Here is a 23,521-nt window from a genome sequence, read left to right as displayed (position 1 = left end):
CCTCCCCTTCAACCGATTCAGTTTATTTACTGTTTGCTGTTTACTTGATCTTAATACTAAATTAAATTGTGATAGTTGTAGTTCTGAGGCAGTATGGTGGTGCAGTGGGTAGCATTGCCACCTCACAAGTCTACTGTCCCTGGTCCGATCCTGAGCTCAGGTTAAACTCTGTGTGTACTTTCACGTGTTCTCGCCATGTTCATGTGGGTTTTCTGATTTCCTCCCACCGCCTAGTGGGTTAATTAGCAATGCTAAATTGCCCCTAGGTTTGACTGAGTGTGTGAATGGGTATGTATGGTGCCACATGCAGGACACCACGCACACACATTCAGGGGTTACTGAACATTAATAAATGAATAATTGTAGTTTTACAAACCCGTGGAAGGAGCCTGCAGTCCCTCAATTCGGTCTTAAAAAGCTAGTACACTTTTAAGTCTTTTGAGTCCTATCCAAGTATTAAATTAGGTAAATCCAAGCTGTTTGCACTGTTGAAGTCAAATATTGGGGGGAGGGGATATGCTGGGGGTATGCTGTATGGAGTAAAACGGGGCAGAGTACAGAGTTCTGCTCTTTCAGTTCTTCTCCACTACACCAATTGAAAATGTTCTACATGCCTGGGAAAATATTTGCCTCATCCAATTTCCTCTACTCTGTACAATTGTTTAGAACAATTTCACCATCTGATTTGCTGTTCTGCATTCTAGGCCACTAGATGAAGCAGATTAACTTTGAGGATTTGAGACAGAAACCAATCTGAAACTCAACCATATGCGTGACAGTTATGTCACTTCGACCACTAAAGAAGGATTGATTCCTGACTGTTCCCTTAGAGCACGAAGTAGTTTGAAATGATATATGGGAGCACTATTAGACAAGGGTGAACACTTTTATCCTTGGGTGCTGACTGGTTATAGGAAGCAAGTAGTGTGAAATAGTCTTTATCACACCAGAGTTACTACTATCACTCCTCTGAGGTGAATGCAGATTATTGTTTCACCTCACACAGCAATGACTGCAGTGAGGCTGGGAATTTAGATGTCAATGTGACTCCATTAGTGTCTGCACAAAATCACAACAGTAATTAATTTGCTCAGTTGTTTCACAGTGAACAGCAAAACTAGACCACGAAGATAGTTAGGATAGATATGCTTGACATAAGCTCCTCACGAAGAAGCTTCCCACACAGCATACAGTTCACGTAACTGCTCTGATGTTGCACACATAAAGGTGTCACATTGTAAGCACTTATTTTGAATAGAGTGCTGTGCTTAGATATAGAGGCAGATGAAACAGACATACTAAAATATCCTATGTTGAATAAACATATACAGCATTCCGAATTCAAGTCCATAAAGAACAATATTATATCGAATACCAATTGAATAGAGCCAAACTACTCTTTTTCCGCATCCAGTACTATCACTGTGATTGCTGCTGAATTTTAATGGTAATTATGCAACGCGCCTTTGATGTTGTTCAAAGATTTTTCAGCCCCTGAGTGCAGCGTAAGCTCAATGTTCCAACTGCACCCTTTTGTTCTTCTTTTTTCTCTCAACACCCCCCTGCTATCGCTTCTCTTTTTCCGTCTTTCCCCCTTCCATTCATACACATTTCTGTACATCAGCCCAATGGCAGCTGATTAGAAGCGCACTAATGGTGATTAGACACTTCATGAATAAAATGTACCAGCTCTATCTCACAAAATAGCTCTGTGTCTAGTTTCTCTTGGTTTCTCTCATTTTGCTTTGTTTGAGTCAGTGATTTGATTATGGTGGTACTGTGTGTAGAGATGAATAATATAAAGTGTTAGTCTTTCGTTCTTTCTGGGGGAAGGGGTTATCTCTGGAATTAGGTCACATGTAAGTCCAGTCTGATGTTATACAGGAAAACTATAGGATGGTTGTAGACGCTGCCCTTTAATGCAGATCTGAGGCTTGCTGGACCCGTGGTCTGTGGAGTCTTTTGTAATGATTTAGTTAATGATTAATGCTGGTCCTGGAACAGTGGAAAAAGGCAAATTCTACCCAGACTGAGAGGGATCAGAAGGATATAAAGTCCCATTACTCAATCCTGTTTTATTTGTATAGCATTTTTAACAATAGACATTGTCACAAGCAGCTTTACTGAAACCCAGGTGTAGATCTAGATCTCTGATGAGCAAGCCAGAGGTGACGGTGGCAAGGAAAAACTTCCAGAGATGACACGAGGAGAAACATGGAGAAAAACTGGACTCAAAATGAAACCCATCTTCTTCTGGATAGTGGAATTCTAAATCTTTACCATATTATGAATATTGGGATAAGCACAAACTTTATGATTACAGCAACAAATGTCAAGTACAGATCTACAGTATGTGGGTACGATTATCAACAGAAGGTAAGACGTAAGGCGTATAACGTAAGACGTAAGATTTGGCCAAACAACAAACAATGGCTATGAAACTAATCTGGATACAAACTGGTTACTACCTTTTGACCTTCCAGACCGGTGGTGTCCAGTCTCCTTCAACATGCACCAGTGTGTCTGCAGGGTTTCATTCCAGCCATGCAAGAGCACGCTAGTTTATCAGTTAGCCTTAGTCTTTAAACAACTGATAAGCTATATCAGGTGTGCAGACATACTGGCCCTTTGGATAACCTTATTGTGTACACTAAGCAACTTTCAGAAATCCAGATGTAGATTTAGATCCCTAATGAGCAAGTCAGATGTGACAATGGCCAGAAAAACCTCCTGAGACAACACAATGAAAAACCTGGAGAGGAACCAGACTCAAAAGGGGACGATTCTCTTCTGAATTTCATATAAATATTAACTCTACAGTTGCATACTATAAGGACAACCAGTACTGTGTGTTGAAAGGATGTTCAATTGAGTGTATTGTGAATAAAAGTCCTGGGATGAGCACAAGTGTCTTTATGATTACAGCAGCAGTTCTTAAGTCTATAGTATCCTGGTGAGCTTATCCACTAAATCAAGGATGAGACTGGAGCACTTGAGACTTGGGAGTTGCAAATCTTTATCTATAATATATCTATAATATATAATATATCTATAAATATATCTAGAGCCATCCATAGCAGCAGAAGGTGATGTCTGTGAATACTGCAAGTACAATATATTATAGGAACAACAGATCCAGTAGTTGGAACTGGTGCTAAATTATAACTAATAATATATAATAACAACAGTGATTATGGTCTTCTGGTTATTCATTAAAGCATATTGCAATCAATATCCTTAGAATGGCACATGCTTTCTATAAACCTTAACATTTGGCTTTAGATATTAATGAAAATTAGGTTCCCAAAAAGATGTCTTTGGTTAAAATATTACTCAAATGAACTGAAGCCACTCTTGTTTTAGAGCAAGCAACAGGCGTAACAGTGTAGATCATGGGACCGTGACAGATTACCTTCTTCCATACTATATTTAGTCCCCACCCCCCACTCTCCCCCACCTGACCCCTGCCAAACAGCTGGCATTTCCATCTCAGCTGAGCGACTTGTATCTGCTTGTCTAATGCTCTGTAAAGCAGGACACCGATGTATGTAGCTAGGTGGGTGGGACCACTTGAGTTTCTCTGGTTCCTGCTGAAAGCAAGATGGAGGCCAAAGAGATGGTCCTCCAACTCCCGGGTCGTGCAAGTTCACCCAGTGGCTTTGGTCAGACCACAGTGCTGCGGCACAAAGAGGTTCACCATTTCTTCTTTGTCCCCTTCAGGGAGCAGCCTATCTACAGCACACGGGCGCATGTCTTCCAGATCGACCCCAATACCAAGAAGAACTGGATGCCCACCAGCAAGCATGCCGTCACCGTCTCCTACTTCTATGACAGCACCAGGAATGTGTACAGGATCATCAGCCTGGACGGGTCAAAGGTAAAATAACCTCTGCTTCGCATGTGCAGGATTCTGTTTATTCTTTTCTGGGACAGAAAGATGTCTTTGGTGTTGGTCTTGTTCTCATATTGAACTATTACTTCTTCTTCTATCTGTTACTTCTGTATCTTCTCTTCCTATGGAGAGCAGCATGCATTGGAACACTGCACACAGTGTAGTCCATGCAACAGCACAAGATATAATAAAAAAGCACAATCTCTGCCGCTATTCATTTAGTCGCATGCTTGCACAGTTATATCTGTTATATCACTCTGTCTGATTTGTTACATGCAGCTCTAGAGCATCGATACAATCCCAAAGTCGTTACATTGATTTCATATGGAGCCTATTTTGGTGCACCAATCCTGCATCATAAGCCCTTAAGGGCAGCAGCCATGATTAGTATTGGAATCACACTCCCTACTTTCAGTGTGCAGTGAGCAGAATCCTAGACATTACTGCAATGTAAGGCATCCATATTCATCACCACGTGAAAAATGCATATATTTTCTCATGCACTACATGTCTCCTGCACCACACGTCTTAGGTGAGATGAAACATTGCAATTCAGGCCACTGGCAAATGAAGCAACACAATCCTAGTATCTTACCCCTTCTTGCAGAGGGAGCTCAGACTGGTTAAAATAGCTCACACACCAATGTGTGTGTGTTTGTGTATTAGAGTTCTCTGTACCGCAGCTCTAGAGCTTCAGAGACAGAAATAACGCGTGAAGCGATCCCAGCATGCTGAACTGGTTTTAACTGCTTGGTAGAACCTATTGCCTCTACATCCAAAGCAGCGCCTAATACCACATCAAAACAATAACCACTGTTTCTTTTCGCACAAATGTCAGCAAAATTGATTTTAGCAAATTCACTTCGGCAGTGACGGCTTTAGCTGCTCTTAGCACATGTTAGGTTATAAATGCGCCTCTGGATGTTGCTGTTGTACAGCATCTGAAGTATTGCAGTAAATATATTTTATATGTGAGGTTTTTATGAGAAGCAGGGTGAGACTGGGGCAATGAAATGAGGTCAGATGTAATAAGAGCATGGTCTTAAGGCCACACTGGGGAGATGATAGTTCAGTTATGGCCGGTGGCGCATTAACAGGACAGTCCACTAATCCATTGGTTTATTTAACGCCTTGCCTGATGTCTAAGCTGTAATATGCCTCTCTTCTCATCTTACTGAAAATTTATGGATTCTACCCTGACCTTCCCTGAGCCAATAGAAGCACCACCACTGAATGCTCTTAAGCCTTGAACTACACCAAACTGACCTGGACCTATTGTACAGTGTCATGAGATTGGCACTGGTCCAGTACATGTCTTTTACATCTTCTAAAGATCTCCCTACTTAGAAATATTTGTTTTGTTAGACAATAAATTTTATTATGTTATCATTATTATATATTATACATAGTATTAGTATTATTAGTATTAGTATTAGTATTATACATAGTTTTAGTATTACAGTAACAAATGAAGTGACAATTTTGCCATTAACCTTTTTTTAATACTGCCGATTGTAACATGCATTTAAAGGCAGGATGCAAGTGCATATATTCAGCGTGTGTTTTATTAGTGACAATCCAAAATCATAGGCAATATCTATAGCCTGGGTCATTAAACAGAAAGGCAGCATCAAGGAAGAATGCCCCATAATCCGACTCGTATCCAGGCATAAGTTGGAAAAACAGGAGACAAGAACAGAAAACAAGGCTCGGTAAAGAACAAAAACACTCTACAAGACTTCGTGAGAGGAAAAGGAAATAATGGGGTATAAATCAGCAAACTAATTAAGAACAAGTGCACAAACCAATGAGAGGATAGGCTAGAGACAGAACTGAAACCAAAGCAAAGTCACATGGCTGTAACTTATAACAAAAGCATGTGACAGGAACTCAAAACAAAAAAAAAAAACGACATGAGAAGTCCTTGTCATGCATGCAAACTCGATTTTTAGATTGATTTTAGATAAGACCCCTCTATCTCTATCCAAACCTGTCAATCTAGATGACCAAAAGCAGTACTGAAAATGGTCTTAGGCCAATATAATTACTAGTTAAAATGTAAGTTTCAAATATAAAAGATTTGAAACTGTCCACAGATTCATGCAAACTCAAGCCTGAAGCAACTGTGTGGATTCTGATTAGAGCTCTCACAGTGCTTATAAGAAAATAAAAAGGAACAGTAAAGCCAAGATGTTTGACATTCAACTCCTGGAGCACCATGTATGGACATTAAAAGGCTCAAACTGTCAATCTCCCAAGATCGAACGTACTTGCTCTCAATGCTCAGACCAGTGTTTGAGTGATTAGCTGGGACACTGTGGTGCTTTTGTTAGAATGCTTTGATTTAGATTGGCTAGTGTTTGCTTGATTGATTAGCTAACATTAGTTTTGGCCATCAGTGGTACATTAAGAGTTGATGAGCTGTCAACATAAATTCTGATCTCATTCAGTTATATGTTTGACAGTATTGCTTGTCACTGAGAATATTAGTACTGGTTTATAAATGTGTTCATGAGCATGTATGTACCATACATCTATAGCTAAGACCAAAAGGAATACTCACACATTTTTTCAAATTTTTCTTTTTTCTGCTGCATATGTAATGTATGTGCCTTGTGTATACTTTACACAATCATTTTGATACGTTTTCTTGTAATTACAAAAGAACAGAAAATGTGTTTACTCAAACTTATTATTCTGTCAATAAATATTTATGTGCTTTTATGAATTTTTCAGGTGAAGGTATTTCTAATGTTCTAAATCTGTATAATTCTTCCTTTTAGAGAAGGACCACTTTTGCAGAGAGAACAATTTGTGGTTATACATTTCCACCATACTCAGTTTTGGCCTTATGGTGCGTACGGCTGAACCTCAGGGAAAGCGTCATTAACCAGAATTGCTTGCAGTGTGCTGCTCCAGTGGTAGAAAATGAGAAATAACTACTTACAGTAAAACTCCACCCTGAAACACATTAAATATGTTTACATTGAAATAACTGTGATGTGCTTAGTGATTCAGGTGCTAATTTGTTTGGTGTATTCTTGTTTTTCTGTGAGAAGTTAGTGGTTGTGTGCTGCGTTAACAGGTGAACATTGCTAGCAAGAAAAAATTTTCAGTGATCTCTGCCATACGGGATAACACTTAGATTTTGCTATTAGCTATTAAAAAGAAAAGAACACAAGCCTCTTTTCTCACTTACCATTTTCCAACAATGTTCAGTGTCATATTAATGAGAAATCCAGTGTAGAATTAGAGGAGACAACAAACGTTGGACTTAAAGTTCCAGAATGCAATGCAGCTATACAACTTGGCTTGGCTAGTTAGCGATCTACTAGATGATAAGCATGATGACATTGTACAGATGAGGAGGTAAGAGAGCTTGACAGACTGAAGGACTAAAGCACTGCTGCATCGCTCTCTTTAGGTAGAAATGAAGCGAGGACTAAATCTCACTGGGGTCACCATCAGCAGGCAGTCCATCTGCATTGTGGGTAATGTAGGAAAAGGGAAACCAGACAAAAAAATCTAACCAAAAAAAGTCAACAAAATAAATCTTGGACGTGACTAACGATCACATGTTATTTATAAAGAGTGATATGCAAGTTGTTCAGGGTGGATTCTTCCTTTAAGAACAGGATTAGTAGGACATTTTCTGATGTCTGTCACATCTTAAGATCAATGAATATGCATGTTATAGTCAGGTATTATAAAACATTTATTAATGAAATTCAATGACTGTCCTTATACTTCCATTGTAAGTGACTAGAGATTAAAGGTTTTCTTTTCTCAGTACAGAGAAACGAGTATTGCTTTAAGCTGTAAGGTACAAGCGGGGATCGTCAGTAGGAGTCATTACTCCTCCATGTGAGAAAACTCCTCCATGTGAGATGGGAGAACAGGGGATAGAGGAGAGAACTCTCCCACTTCCTACTGCTAGGATTGTATAACATTTGTTACACAAGCAAAGCTGAAGCCCACTGTCAGTTATCTTCTCTGAAATCATGTAATACAGTTGTATGGAATCTATCTCTGACTACCATGTTTTCAGATGTGTGTGGGAGTATGGAGATCTAAAGCCTTTTATATGCATACATGCATAAACATTGAGTCACTTCTCTATACGGTTTCTGATCAGGATACCTGGGAAGCTTGACTAAGGAAAACCTTACGTGCTGTTAATTGAGAATTTAGTGTAATTTTGCATTTCATGAACTCTAGCTGTTGCATTTTACTATCATTTTATCTCTGTGTTGTTTGCTCGTTGCTTTTGCATCTCTCTCTTTCTGTCTTAGCTCTCTGTACACGATCGGAGCTCCTTTCAGATTTACACCCACACAAACACATTCGCTTGCAGTAATGCTGGTCATTCCATCGCTCACATTTCAATGTCTTAGAAAGTCAGCAATGGCTTAAGATTTAGCAGAAGCTATTAAGCGTTTATAGCTGGATATTTCTGTTATCATTTGTCACGCAGTTTAAAACGTTTGGGAAAACAGACGCAGGATTTATCGTGAGATCGTTTGTATCTTTAGTGAGCACAGTATTCCAGGGAGCGCATTCTGTTGTTTGCTGTGGTGCTAGCTTTCACATGGGAGCTCCATGTTGCATAGGAAGGTGTTCTGTTACCAGATCGATACACGCACATCAATTCCTTAAGAGTATATGACCACACTCTATGGACTCCTTTGCATCCCGTTGATGATCAATCCATTCATATTAAATCAACACCACACATGATTGATGCTCTTCATATCTCAAATTGGCATCCAAGCTACGTTCTGCTGCGGGAGAGGTAGACAAGAATTATCGCTATGGTATTCTCATGACAACGCCATTCACCACACCTAAGCTCTATTCATCTACTGTTTGCAAGACCAAGGTGAGGCTTTGAGGAGAGCCTCAAAAACCACACTGGTCCCCTCGCTAAGGCTTGTTTCCCCACCTGTAATCTCATGTTTGCTTGTTCTCTGTGGGTTGTGAAGAATAACGCTCTTCTTTTGTAATTGCCCGCAGGCTATAATAAACAGCACCATCACCCCGAACATGAGCTTCACGAAGACGTCGCAGAAGTTTGGGCAGTGGGCAGATAGCCGCGCCAACACGGTGTACGGGTTGGGGTTCTCCTCAGAGCATCATCTGTCTAAGGTGGGTGGAATTCTGCACTGCTCTGGCTCGCTCAGTCTCTTTCTGTGCATCTCGGTGCTGGGGAACACCTACACACTGTGCCCTAATGAGCAGCTGTACAGTCATCAGTGCGTGGGCGGCTTCTTCTGCGTGGTCCTTTCCTCTCCCCTTTCTCTCCCTCTCTCTCTCTCTCTCTCTCTCTCTCTCTTTCAGAATTTTTCTCTCTTGGTTCCTCTCACTCAGTTTCTCTCTCTTTCTCTCTCCTCCACATTATGATTAAGTACTGTCACACATCGGGGGTGGAAAACCAGCAAGGCCTCACTATCAGGCTTATGCAAGAGAGACATCATGCCTTCACACCTTCATACACACATGCACACTATTCTTTTATGATCTCTCTTTCTCCCTTAGTCTTTTGCTTGCATTAAATAAGCATGATTCATTCTCCGTAATGTCTACTTGACCAGGTACAGTTTATTGGACCAAGTTTGCACAGGCTCAATGTTACATCTTACAATTCTTCAATCGATTCTTTCAAGAATATTCTCACTGTATGTCAGTTGGGTTAGCAGTTTAATCTCTCCACTCTCAGTCACATGTAAATCTAATATCAAATGAGTGGTGCACTAATTTAAAATGACTTTTTTAAATACACAGATAGCCTTTCTCTATTTGTACGTCCACACTAAGAGCCATATTTACTAAAGCACTAATTACAGCCGTTTTAGCAACCATTTACACTAGTGGGGTGGCCAATTTAAAAACGTGCATGCAAATAAACACAGACACACTCCTAATTAGCATAAATCCAGCACAATACAAATCAGTTTTTTTCCACATGCCTTCTTGTTAGCAAACAAATTGACAGACCTGGGGTATTCTTGCAACAATGTTTATTAAGAGGATTGTTAAATTACACACAACCTGATCATTTAAGTGTCTTATGACTGATCCAGCCTAGCTAGTGGATGAGTTTTCATACAAACTGAGCATTCTGAGTGTTTGTACCCAAAAAAAACTCTACAGTGGACTGTTGTAGTGTTCCTGATATTACACATCCATATACTGCTCATGGGCTTTGAGTGACTCAGAATACACACTTAACCACTCACCAGACGTGCCAAGATGTCTGCAAATGTAATAGGAGGTAACGTATCCAGATCATTACTCCACTCTGTTTGGGAGTTTGTGTGGCTCCACACTGTCAATAAGACAAATTTGATACATATACCATTGCTGCCTCACAGCTCCAGGGTCCCTGGTTCGATCCTGAGCTCGTGTTACTGTCTATGTGCATGTTTTTTTCTGTGTCCCTGTGGGTTTCCTCTGTGTTCTCTGGTTTCCTCCCACCTCCCCAAAACAAGCTGGTAGGTTTTATATTGCCTCTAGATGAGAATGAGTGTGTGAATGTGTGTTCTGGCTTGTGATGGCCAGGGGGTGGTTGTGCCTTGTAATAGGGATAGGTTCCCTGGGATAGGTTCTGGATCCACTGTGTGTGTGTGTGTGTGTGTGTGTGTGTATCATGTAAACAATGAACCAACTCTACCAAAATTGCGATGTGATCCTATAATGCAGCATGATGTGATGGTGATTCTCAAGCCTTTTAGATGCTAAAGCTCTTTATACTCGTTTAATGAATTGCAAGCACAGGCACGATTTATGCTGGGAACGCTGGGTCATGTCTGCTTTTTTTTTTTTAAAGTGTAGACCGTTACAAAATCAGAAGAAACCGATCCAAACACTTTCTAAAAACGTCACTGTTGGGACAGCAATATCTCAGGATGGCATCGGTAATGCCTCTAACTCTTGCATTCAGATAACCATGAAATGGTGAACGTATTTAACACAGCGATCATTATATTGTGAGTGTGAATATAAAGCAAGCTTGTTACTATAGCAACCTATTTAACCAAGTTATAAGGTCACACTCTAGTTTACTTTCTAGTTCTTTCGAGCTACAGAGAAGATTTGTATCTGTGCTAGACTGAAAAACAAAATCACAGTGAACAGTGAAGAAATGTTAAAAAGCAATGCACAACCAGTCTTGCTTTTCGGTAGTGACATGCGGACAACATGACACACTGAGAAGCACAACCTTTGCAGCATTGCTCTGATGTCGCTTGATTTTGTTCAGTGGAAAACAGTCAGCGGGGGAATGCAAGGGATTATCCTTGGCACTGACCAAAACAAAGTTATGCTAATGATCACCAGTTTTTAAATCCAAAATATGGACGTGATCATGCAAAATATAAGTAGAACTGATTAGCAGATATGGGCCTTAGTACGAACAATGTCTTTGGTCTCCCAAAACTGCTTTATTTTTTCTTATCATTCTCAATGCACACATTTCTACTGCTTCTCTTGAGAGTATTCAATGCTCACTCAGACCTTGTACATGCAAATCTGACCTCAAATATCTTCTCAGTTTGCCGACAAGTTTGCGGAGTACAAAGAAGCGGCCCGCTTAGCCAAGGAGAAGTCCCTAGAGAAGATGGAGCTGGCGAGCTCTCCCTCTCAGGTGGGGATGTTTTCATTGTAAAGATCTCTGCTTGTATAAGTCTTTTAACACACTTCATTACAACACGTTTATTCAGCTTGATTCCTTTGAGAGTAAAAATTTCCTTTTCTTAGGTTTCAATCTAAAACAACTCCCTGGAGCTTTGCACTTGGGCAAGTTGGATTAATTAACAGTTTTGTCATGCTGTTAAGTTAAAACCTACTGCTATTCTTATCAGTACCGAAGCCTGAGGCTCCTTACTGTAAATGATGTATTGTTAGTTGACAATTGGAGAGTCGTAATAAGTAATTGATGTGGCTCTGTTAATTTCAAGTTGAGGATTCGCGTGTTATCAGTAGACACAAAAATCATGAGAAGACAAATACAAGGGTTTCTTCATATTACGCTATGAGAAAAGACTACATTTTGCCAAATTGTGTGACTATTTTTGGTATATGCAGTATTTTGACTGCAGTTATGATTGTCATATTGTGCCTGTAGTATTATAAGGTTCTCATTCATTCTTAACCCAGATTGAATCTAAGGTCACTATATGTTTGTTCTGGCTAATAAGCAGAACAGAGATCATAGGACTTAAAGCTAGTGAGTTTGTGATTATGGTTCCTTACAGGAATCGCCTGCTGACATTCACTCGCCTCTGACCCCTCCTGTCTCCTCTGACCTCTGCCGAGTCAACGGCACAGGCGATGATGTCACCTTGTCAGATGCATCGCCAAATTCGGAGCTCCAATCAGATCTCTCCCCAACCACCCCGACCCTTGCGCACAGGTAACTTAACTTTTTTTCTGTGTGTGTGCACTGTAAGAGGAGCTTTTAAAGCATTTAAAGCCTACTTGATCTGGGTTCGCATTTAGCACTCATGCTTTTATTTAATCAACTCAACAACCCAATACAGTTATCTAAAAGAGCTAAATGTAGTTACATAATCGTAGATTATTATGCATTGGCTTTCAACCAAAAAAAAAAAAAAAGTGACCATCTTGGAATAAAAATACACCAATGTGCAGTGGCCCTAAATGTATGCTACATCTGCACTTCTGCTGTCTCCATATATATATATATATATATATATATATATATATATATATATATATATATGAGATCTCTGTGTCTTTTAACTCTTTCCATTATAGCACATTTTAATCAGCTTGATTCCTTAAGAGTAATATTTAAAACTAAGACTATTCCTCTGGGCTTTGCACTCCCGAGAATTGTAATAAAGTTGGATTGATGAACACTTTTAGCCATGCAATCCTTGAATAATGTTGCAGTTTCTATATTCCTTCATACATGAGGAAAATAAAATATAGGCCCTTTTTGGGATGCATACAGTATGATGCGCTCTCAATGCCAAGTAGAACTTGTTTATTAGTTTGAAGCATTCGTCATCTGTTTGTCTTCATCTGTTCCTCTTGAGTCAAACAGTTGAGTCAGCAATGCCTCAGTGGTCCACAATACAAGTGAGGGTAATTTCTTCAGCATTAAATGCATTTTTTTTAATCTTTTTTTTTCCAGAGATGTGTTTCAGACATGTCAGGTCTTCTCTTTCTGATAAACCCATTCCTGCTCCTTGTGATAAAAGCCACCGCATAGCTGCTGACATGCGCGTTTTGCTGAAACACACACAGCACACAGGGCTGTATTTCTGATGGTCCTGGATTTTCCATAATGCAGTGTTTCTATATGCATATTTCTTTTACTGGTGCAGACGGATTGCATTCCTCTAATGTTTTGTAGCTACCTGAAAGGACTCTTTCTCTCTTTAAGCCTGTCTTTGTTTAATTATTTATCTTGGTTCATATTCCTGCAGGGATAATATGTTTTATTTTCTTTGACAATACTTTGTACACTTCTTGTGACTTTGTGACTGTTGGAATGCACTTCCATATTGTAATTGGAGAATGATTATGCATATCTGTAAACATTTCTGAGAAGAGTTTTATTTTCTGTATTTATTAAATATTGCATCCTTCTTTGTTTCTGATGTTGTTGTAAATGTCTAGTTATTAGTATATCATATTTAATGTGTGTTAATTTTAGATAATCCCTTTAGACTAAGTGAAGGGCCAAATATTAAGTTGGTGAAGCTGGGAAAGTTATGCATATTCAGAGTAGGGTTATGCATCTGCTTTAGTCAGTTTTCTGGGCTCTTTACTCAGATTATGCACTTCACCTGTGTGTAGTTTACACTGCCAAGGTTGCCAGATTTTCCTTGAGTAGAAGTGTCCAAGACAGGGGCTAATACATACTGCCTTTAAAGACAGAAAAAAAAGGAAAGTACGATGTAGTCCTCAAGATTAGGAATTAAGATGCTTTCTCCTCCAAAACTGAAAAAAAGCTAAAAAAAAAATAATTAAAAAAAACTTTTCTTGGATTTTGAAAGGATGATCCTTTTAATTAATTAATATTGTCATATTTATGAACCTAATATTTGCCTCATATGGCATTCCATGTTTTTTTCTATATTTACAGCCCAAAATTTGTTGTTACATCAACCTGTCAGACAATGACACTTGAATGAGTGACACTTTGCTTGAGTATTGTCCAAGAAAACTGTCAGACTAATGCATCACTGAGACACACCTCTGTATTAGGAAAACTCTTGCCCCATGTACACAATTCTCTAACAACTTCTGTGTAGCATTTAAGTCCATAGTAACATCTGAAGTCTGAATACTAATGTGTACAATTTTGTTATAAAATCCTCACGATGCGTGCGTAACTGAACTATTAATATGGCCCTTAATTACTTCTTTTTTGAAACATCATGAAAATTACCTCATTTATCTCATGTATTATCATTTTCATCATTTTGGAAAGAAACTGAACTCACTGCTAGAGTTGTAGTTATTATGTGTATGCGTCTGGTGTGTTTGGAGTGTGTGGGTGGTGAATTCACTCTTCTCGCAGTCACTTCTGCAGCACATGAGTCAGTCAGATGGCCTGTTATGTCAGATTGTTGGAGAGAGAAAAAAGGCTGGAATGCATGATGTTTCGAGTTTAGGTTAAAGATTATACCGATTTGGCTGGGTGAATAGTGGAACATTACACTGACACTTCGAGCGCTGATGAAATCGGTGCCATATTTGTGTATTTATACAGATACATTGTACAAATAAATACACCTTAAAGCGGGTTGTGTAATATGCTGCACTGCTGAGTGAACTGGCAGTAAACTGTTATGTGGAATTGTTTATTGATTTAGTTTCTGGTTTGCTTTGGGGAATTCAGTCAGCTTGTGGAGATGAACATTTATCTCAAATGTTATTTCCTGTGAGGAGATGCTGAACATGGTTGGTTTATATCACTATATAACAGTTCTGACATTATTTATTCAGGAGGTGTAGAAAAGAAGCACAGTGTTTTATGTATGATATTGCAAAGTTTATTTCAGGAGTGTTGAACGGTTCACATATCAAATACAAATAAGTTCAAGTGCTATGTATAATTTAAAATAAGTGATTTCCTGACTAAGACAAAGAAGCAGAAAAAATCTGCACATCAACAAAGCATCTTGCCACTTGATGAATCTGGAAATTCATTTTATATATAATAATAAGCGTAGGTTTTTACAGTTTAAAGAAACGTAGCCATTCCACGGGATGTTGCTTGGTATTTGATTAAATAAACTTGTTTTGAAGCCGAGTAGTTACGTAGATAGTGAATGTCATGTGTAGTAAATACACACAGTAGCCTAGATTTGTGGGAAAAGAAATGTCCAGGTCATGTGTAGAAATCAAGATAGTAATAATCACATAAAATCAGACATTTTTAATACTGGCATATCATATATCTTCATGCCAAAGTCACCAAGTCACATGACCAATAATTAATTAATTAATTACTCCCTTAGTCCAGATTTAGTTAGAAATGGCAAAGACATGATTGCTAATCATTAATAAAATGGAATAATAACAAAATGGAGTTCACAGTTGCAGTTATATAAAAGCACCTCTATTTTGCAGCTGGTTCAGAGTCCAGCACATTTAGATGAATTTTTAACCCTAACACACCTGCTACACCTGGTGCTTGTCTGAGGAGGTGAATCAGGTGTGTCAGAGCAGCAAAATCACCAAACTGTGCTGAACTCCTGCCTTAAAGGACAATAGTCAGGCTCTTCAGCTTAGAAATATTGGCTAATTATTTCATATTGACTAACAGTGGAATCAATTAGTATAATCCCAAACTTCTACCCCTAAAGGACACCTGCAAATAATATTAAGGAAATCTTATAAATATTAAAATATGATACACAACTTACCACAATGAGGCCTGTCTAAATGGTCTTCTTTTAATGAAATGACTTTCTTCAGTTCCCTGCAGGACAGCACTCTTTCTCTCTCTCTCACACACACACAAGTGTCTCGTTGAGGCCCGACCTGCCTCGCTCGCTCGTGTGAGGAGCTTTATAAGCATGTGTGGCTCCTTGTCGTGTCCTCAGTAGGTGTCAGGATGTGGGCTGAGGATCCGTCAGTCAGAGTGGCAGTCATGAGGGAAAGGTGGCGCTGACGTCAGCACTGCAGGCACAGCATCGTGGGAGATGAAAGTGAATTAGCATCAGGGCTCGTGGGCCTGCAGTGTAGGCATTGAGCTTGCTGGAGTGCTTAGCCGTGGTGTGTGTTACGCACTGCCATGTGGGTGGGTGAGAGGGAGAAGGGAAGAGGAGATGTGCTGGGGACCGATGACAACTCAGTAACCACTCTGTAAAGTGTGAGGGATGAGAGAGGGAATTCTGTGGGCTGTAATCTGCGTTGGTGGCAGAATCTCAATATGTCTCATAGTTCTGTTTCACTGAGTGGAAGATTTTAACTTGCTACTGCATCATAACTTGCTGATGTTGTGACTTTATAATAGTATAAATCTATACTAACATTTATGGTGTTATGAGATTTGCTGAAAATTTTCTTAACCAATAGCAGTTTTATGCTATGAAAACATGAACAATCATGTCCAGCGGACAGCATGTTTGGGGTAACTGTTTTTTTTGTTTTTCATTTATGATGGTTATTATTATTCAGTTATTCATCTTAAAGCAGATTATACAGTAACTATTTTACTTACTTAGAAACTACAATGAAATAAGATAGGTATGTGTCAGTGTATGATATGATAACTGAAACATTATTATATTTATATCATTATATATTATCATTATATTATAATTAAAATTATAAATATTTTCTGAGATATCACCACTACCAGTAGTACCAACTCCATTGTTAATCAGAGTACTGCTACATTCAGTACTTAGACTTTAAAATATATTTTTGTGACGCATTTTTTTTGTTTCCCTAATTTTTATCTCATAAATTGTTAGATTATTGTAGGTAGATGCTGAATAAAATGTGTGATTGAACCAATACTTTTTCATTACTAAGCATGACTAAATATTGTGATACACTGTGTATACCTGAAACTGTCTGTACGTATCATGATATGATATTTTTGCAATATCAAACGACCCTAGTAAGTAGTTGTGAGAGTGAGGAATGTAAGCCTGGACCCGCTCATGGCTTCTGCTGGTTAAAGGGGATGTTTTATTAATGTTACATGTTATTTATACGTGCACAAAAAGCAAAGGGCAGCAGAGTGGTGCAGCAGGTAGCGTTGCTGCCTCACAGCTCCAGGATCCCTGATTTGATCCTGAGCTCGGGTATCTGTCTGTGTGGGTTTCCTTCAAGTTCTCTGGTTATCTCCTGCCTCGCAGAAACATGCCAGGAGGTGTACTATGTGTGATTGAGTGTGCATGGTGGGTGCCCTTTGATGGACTGGTATCCATGAATGACTGAGCTTGGACTGGTCTCCCTTAAACCTGATGCTTTCAATGCACTCTAGTGGATAAAGCTCACAGCTGCTTTGACAGACAGCTCAAATTAAACAGCACTTATAGTTACCCAGAACAGCATTGTAATTACATGTGGCCTTAAATAGCCTCTCTTTGCCTTTTGTACTTGACTGCTGTGAGAGTAACCATGCCTCTGAATCATCCATCTTTTTTGGTTTGTTTGTTTGTTTTCAAGTATATGATGCCAATAGGGAAAAAAATCAAATCAAAATTGGGAAGAGTAATGTTTATATATACTGTACATATATATATATATACACAATATATTGCCAGAAGTTTTGGGACACCCCTCCAAATCATTCAGTTCAGGTGTTCCAATCACTTCCATGGCCACAGATGTATAAAATCAAGCAACTAGACTGCTTCTACCAACATTTGTGAAAGAATGGGTCGCTCTCAGGAGCTCAGTGAATTCAAGTGTGGTACCGTGATAGGTTGCCACCTGTGCAATAAGTCCATTTGTGAAATTTCCTCACTACTATATATTCCAAGGTCAACTCTTAGTGGTAGCAATTGGGAACAACAGCAACTCAGCCGCAAAGTGGTAGGCCACGTAAAATCACAGAGCGGGGTCAGCACATGCTGACACGCACAGTGCGCAGAAGTCGCCAACTTTCTGCAGAGTCAATGGCTACAGACCTCCAAACTTCGTGTGGCCTTCAGATTAGCTCAAGAACAGTGCGTAGAGAGCCTCATGGAATGGGTTTCCAAGGCCGAGCAGCTGCATCCAAGCCTTACATCACCAAGTGCAATGCAAAGCGTCGGATGCAGTGGTGTAAAGCACGCTGCCACTGGACTCTAGAGCAGTGGAGATGCGTTCTCTGGAGTGACGAATCACGCTTCTCTGTCTGGCAATCCGATGGATGAGTCTGGGTTTGGCGGTTGCCAGGAGAACGGTACTTGCCTGACTGCATTGTGCCAAGTGTAAAGTTTGGTGGAGGGGGGATTATGGTGTGAGGTTGTTTATCAGGGGTTGGGCTTGGCCCCTTAGTTCCAGTGAAAGGAACTCTTAATGCTTCAGCATACCAAGACATTTTGGACAATTTCATGCTCCCAGCTTTGTGGGAACAGTTTGGGGATGGCCCCTTCCTGTTCCAACATGACTGCACACCAGTGCACAAAGCAAATGTCCATAAAGACATGGATGAGCGATTTTGGTGTTGAGGAACTGGACTGGCCTGCACAGGGTCCTGACCTCAACCCGATAGAACACCTTTGGGATGAATTAGAGCGGAGACTGCGAGCCAGGCCTCCTCATCCAATATCAGTGCCTGACCTCACAAATGCGCTTCTAGAAGAACCTTGTGGAAAGCCTTACCAGAAGAGTTGAAGCTGTTATAGCTGCAAAGGGTGAACCAACTCTATATTAAACCCTACGGATTAAGAATGGGATGTCATTAAAGTTCATGTGCATGTAAAGGCAGATGTCCAAAACTTTTGGCAATATAGTGTGTATATATATATATCATGGAGAAATTATTCAACCTATTTGATGTGGAAAACTGGTAATCATTATCGCAATCATTTATGTAACAATATTTTTTTAGCACAATGTCAATATCATCAGGACCTCTAGAAAGATTGTCCTTATATTGAAACCTTATATTTCATTAGAATCAATTATAGAGAGCCTGTAAACAATCAGTGGCTCAGATGAAACCTGCATAGTAAAAAGTACAGTACTGTGCAAAAGTCTGTAAAGCAAAGATGACAGGAGATCGCGAGTCTGTATCTCGATGATATCACAGCCATCTGTGCCCGGGAGTCTAGAGAGCAAATCTGGCCACGCTCTCAAGATTGGAGAGGTGGCATACTCTCTCTTCCCGGTCAATCACAGAGACACTAGCAAATCATGGGCATCTGCGAGTTCATGTATGTGGAAGAGGGTAGATTTCCTCCGAGTGTGTTATGTTGCCCTGCGATGCAGCATGAGCCGCAGTTTGAAAAGATGCGGCTGGTTGCCTATACGTCTTAGAGGAAGGACGTGTTATGATAGGGATGAGCAGGCTATTGGGTGGGAATTGGCAGGTGACCAAATCGGAGAGAAAATGGCAGAAAAAAAATCAAATGAAACCTTTTGACATATAAAGTATTGACTATACAGAGAAGTAACATGAATAAATTAAACCAAATCAATATTTAGCTTGAGCACCCTTCTCATTAAAACTGCATCAGTTCTCTTAGGTACATTGTTGTGCAGTTTTCTAAAGTAATCTGCTGGTATGTTTTTCAGGGCATATCAGAGAACCTGGCACAGTCCTTGTGGAGACTTTGGCTATTGCACCTGCTTCTGTTTTTGCATGTAATGCCAGACAGCCTCCATGATGTTTCAACCTGAAAAGTGGTCTATTATTTAAAATGTTACTTTCATTAATGACATACATACATTGTCAACTGCTTTAGGTTTTGTTGGTGCTGAATTATTAGCAACTCTCAGTAAAAATAAATATCCTGATGCATGTCATGCCCTGCAAAAATGTCTTCAAGTATCATGATACCATGTGTTGCCACATCACCCATCCCTTCTTTGACGTATAATTGATCTGTCTTTTTTATCCTGTTTATTGTTTTTGTCACGACAGTCCGACTACCACCAAGCACTGGGAAGCTGAATTGGCAGCGCTGAAGAGCAACAATGCCAAACTAACAGCGGCGCTGCTGGAGTCCACTGCCAACGTCAAGCAGTGGAAACAACAGCTGGCTGCTTATCAGGAGGAGGCTGAGAGGCTTCATAAAAGGGTGAGGATCAGAAAAGCATTTTCATCACAACATAGGACAATACAATTGCATAGCATAGAAGTGACTCATTTTATTAAGAATTGCACAAACAATCACAAATTCTTCACAATTTGTTTGGACTACCGCTGTGTAGCCTACTAGCTTTCAAACCAACTTAGCTCCATAAATAGTATAATCATTATCCTGATTGGCTAGTCCTGATTCTCACCACAGTATCGGTTAACAATAATGTACGTCATTATGTCTGTCACTGAAAAGGGTAGTTAAATATAGAATATTATGGGTGTTAATTCATTTTTAAATCCTTGAATGTTCAGGATCCCGCAGACGGCCTCAGTGTGAATATTCTAGTCACTCCAAGTGCAAGATAGATAAAGCAATGTCATTGCTGTGTGTTATTGTGAGTGTTGTCTGTATACATAAAACATTGATGTGATTTCAAACCTTAAATAAGACAGACTCGTTAATGATAAATTCCCTAACAGAAGTAATTTCGGAGTGATTCCTGCACAATACGAGTAAGGAATAAAACATAATGGGGTGTGCTGTTATAGGAAAATAATCAGTGACACATTATTGTGATGTGACCCAATGCAAGTCAGAGTTACTGTTACTACTGTGAAGTTGATTATTTTCCAAAAACAGAATGAAAATTGTTTTTCTATTATACCACAGCAATTTGCAATTTTTATTTATTAAAGTACATGTCATATTTTTTTTATCAGTTTAGAGTTGCATTTAATATTGTAGAACTCCATTGAAACTAGTTAGCTCTTTTTATCTTTTGTCATTTTCTCTCACTAGCCTTTCTTCTTTCTTTTTCTTAATAAGAGGAAATGATATAAAAATGTAGCTTTACATTACCAAGAAACAGCTGTTACAAAGACTGTTAGAAAACTCTGACACTGGAGACTCCTTCCGATAATGCTAAATAAAATGTCTCGTCACAGAAAACATCGTCATCATATCAACAGTTACACGTTTTTAATCTGTGTATGTGGAGCGCTTACATACATGTCCCTTCCATACAAGTGCATAAACCTGTGATCTGAATTACACCCAGAACTAGTGTCAGAGCTGCTGTTATAGAAATTGAATCAACACCTTCTGACCAATCAGAATTGAGAATTCTGTGGAATAACGGTATTTAACATATAGGTAACATCATTGGAGGTCATTAGAGGTGTTTAAACTCAAGGTTTAAACCCAGCTACACCTCTGGTCCTGACAGTGATCTTATTAATGGCTTTGTGATTTTTTTTGGCTTGCAGGTGTCAGAACTGGAGAGCCAAAGTAGTCAGGCTAATGCGATCAAGTGTCAGAAAACAGAGCTCAACAAAACCATAGAGGAGTTGGAGGCCACACTGAAGGCTAAAGAAGAGGTACGAGCTTAAACCTAAATTTTTCAGTAGCATTTTTCATTGCATGATCTATAATGGAAGCTTTTCCACTAGGAAATGGACCGTCTGAGAGAGGAAGTGGAAAAAGCAAAGCAGCTACAGTCACAGAAAGAGACGCTTGAACAGAAACTAGAGGTAAAGCCTTCTTACATTAAACACATCTCCGTTTACAAGCAGTTACATCTTATCTGGAACAGGTCTAATGAGGTTCTATATTAAAAAGCATTAGCATCTTTTGTCACATCTCACAGCACCTTTGTGTCAACCCACAATCTAGGCCACAGATGCGAGGAACAAGGACTTGGAGGAGCAGTTAGCTGATGTGGAGCAGCGCCTGGAGACGAGCCAGCTGGAACAGGAGAATTTCCGCAAGAGCCTCAAAACGCTGCTGGAGATCCTGGACAGCAAGATCTTCGAGCTGACAGAGATGAGGGACAACCTGGCCAAACTCATAGAGGACAGCTAGAACATGTTGCCTTCGCCTCTGCCTCAGAAATCATGGACTTGCGAGGTACATGGTGACAAGAACGAAACGCACAGCTCTTCTGCCCAGACCTCGTCGTGTACTTTCACACTTTTAAAGCCTTCTTGACTGGAGGACTCATATTATTATATACTCACTTATATGGTAATGATAAGCATTCAGTTGCACTTGAATTTGTACTTTTTAGGTGGATAATATTTCTTCAGTGCCACTGCTACCTACTAGGAGTTAATCGCCCATATAATGCTCCCATTCTTTTCTTATTATCAGAATATTATTAGAAATGTTTTCCTTAATTGTACGCAGGTAGTGTAGAGAAAGTAGGCAGCCTACAAAGACGAACACTGCTGCACATAGGCTCTTCCTTTCTAAGGTGCTGGTTTAGTGTGCCTGGTTATTTGCGATTAAAGGACATCTACTATGCTGCTGAGGACACTCGAATCAATCACACCCACCGGATCGTCCGTTCCGAGCCATATGTTGTAGCCAGACCGTGTCGGCTTGCCTCGTCACCTTCAAGGAAACTGCCTCAATGTTCAGTCAGAGCTTCAGGATACTCTACCATCGACTTCCTGACAAGAACAAAGACACCCTGGGAAGTCTGAACACTTAGATACAGGTGTGGCATATTGGCCTGTAATGTACAATGAGCAATATTCAAAACAGTCTTTATGTCACCTCAGTGTATTTATCAGGTATTCCAACTCTGGACTAATCTGTGGACTAGCGTGGTTTAGTAGATGTACCCCCCGATAGTTCTCCTCAGACCAATTATAGTGCTTTCAGATTGTTTTGGCCTTAGAGTATAAATTCTGCACTGGATATCGATGAGGAAACTCCTCGTTTTTTTGTTGCATTACCAAATGCAGTGTTCAACTTACAGTTTGAAATCATGTGTTATTATGAAATGTATATGCTGATGGATAAGATACATAGAGCACTGTTAATATGATTGTATTTATAGATGGGAAAGTTCAATTTTAAAATTCCCAACATTAATAAAATATTTAAAAATATCCACGAAACGATGCTTAAGTAAAGAGACAGTCTTTGTGTGGTTCATCACAGGTTTATCATGTGTGTCTCAGCCTGATAATAACAGCATGTCCCAAAGTGTTTTACTGTTATTATAACACAGTAGTTTGCCAAGGATTCCACATTTATTAATTAATGAAACACACATCATACTCTTGCTGGCGTTCTGTCCAGGGTTAATTCTTGCACCTTGTGGCTGGTGTTCCTAGCTCCAGATCCACTGCAACGCAGACAGGAAAACTCGTTTACTGAAGATGAATGAATGAAAACTTCATACTTTTTTCATTCATACTACCTTTCATGAAATGTCCATGAAAAGGAATGTGGGAAGGCATTTTACATCAGAGGCACTGGAATTTTAAAAAATTGACATAGGTTATGACATGCACTATGTCTTTGGTCATTTAGGTTCAATGGGGCTCTTGATTTTCTCTTTGCGACATTATGGCTGCTATTTGGCACTGTACCTTGAGGTCAACATTGT

At 39.6% G+C, this 23,521-nt stretch overlaps 1 protein-coding gene across 3 annotated transcripts in view; it reads left to right on the top strand.

Annotated features, from left to right (window-relative positions):
- The window catches only part of homer1b (homer scaffold protein 1b), a 24,504-nt gene extending 1,462 nt beyond the window's left edge, over window positions 1–23,042 (top strand). The window contains exons 1-9 of one of the 3 annotated variants that reach the window (XM_053229177.1): window positions 3,477–3,556; window positions 3,721–3,877; window positions 8,906–9,037; window positions 11,442–11,534; window positions 12,145–12,302; window positions 19,962–20,118; window positions 21,390–21,500; window positions 21,573–21,653; window positions 21,796–23,042. In XM_053229177.1, the coding sequence (XP_053085152.1) occupies window positions 3,543–3,556; window positions 3,721–3,877; window positions 8,906–9,037; window positions 11,442–11,534; window positions 12,145–12,302; window positions 19,962–20,118; window positions 21,390–21,500; window positions 21,573–21,653; window positions 21,796–21,984 (1,092 nt within the window). In that variant the 5' untranslated portion in view covers window positions 3,477–3,542 and the 3' untranslated portion in view covers window positions 21,985–23,042. Of the gene's footprint in view, window positions 1–3,476; window positions 3,878–8,905; window positions 9,038–11,441; window positions 11,535–12,144; window positions 12,303–19,961; window positions 20,119–21,389; window positions 21,501–21,572; window positions 21,654–21,795 lie in introns of those variants that run through there. The other 2 variants (XM_026931065.3, XM_026931063.3) reach the window with 2 other exon arrangements.
- The last annotated feature ends 479 nt before the right edge of the window (window positions 23,043–23,521 follow it).

The sequence above is a fragment of the Pangasianodon hypophthalmus genome, chromosome 24, assembly GCF_027358585.1.
Source record: "Pangasianodon hypophthalmus isolate fPanHyp1 chromosome 24, fPanHyp1.pri, whole genome shotgun sequence".
Lineage (NCBI taxonomy): Eukaryota > Metazoa > Chordata > Actinopteri > Siluriformes > Pangasiidae > Pangasianodon > Pangasianodon hypophthalmus.
The sequence above is the reverse complement of the archived record's forward strand: the minus strand, read 5'-3'. Positions and strand labels throughout refer to the sequence as shown.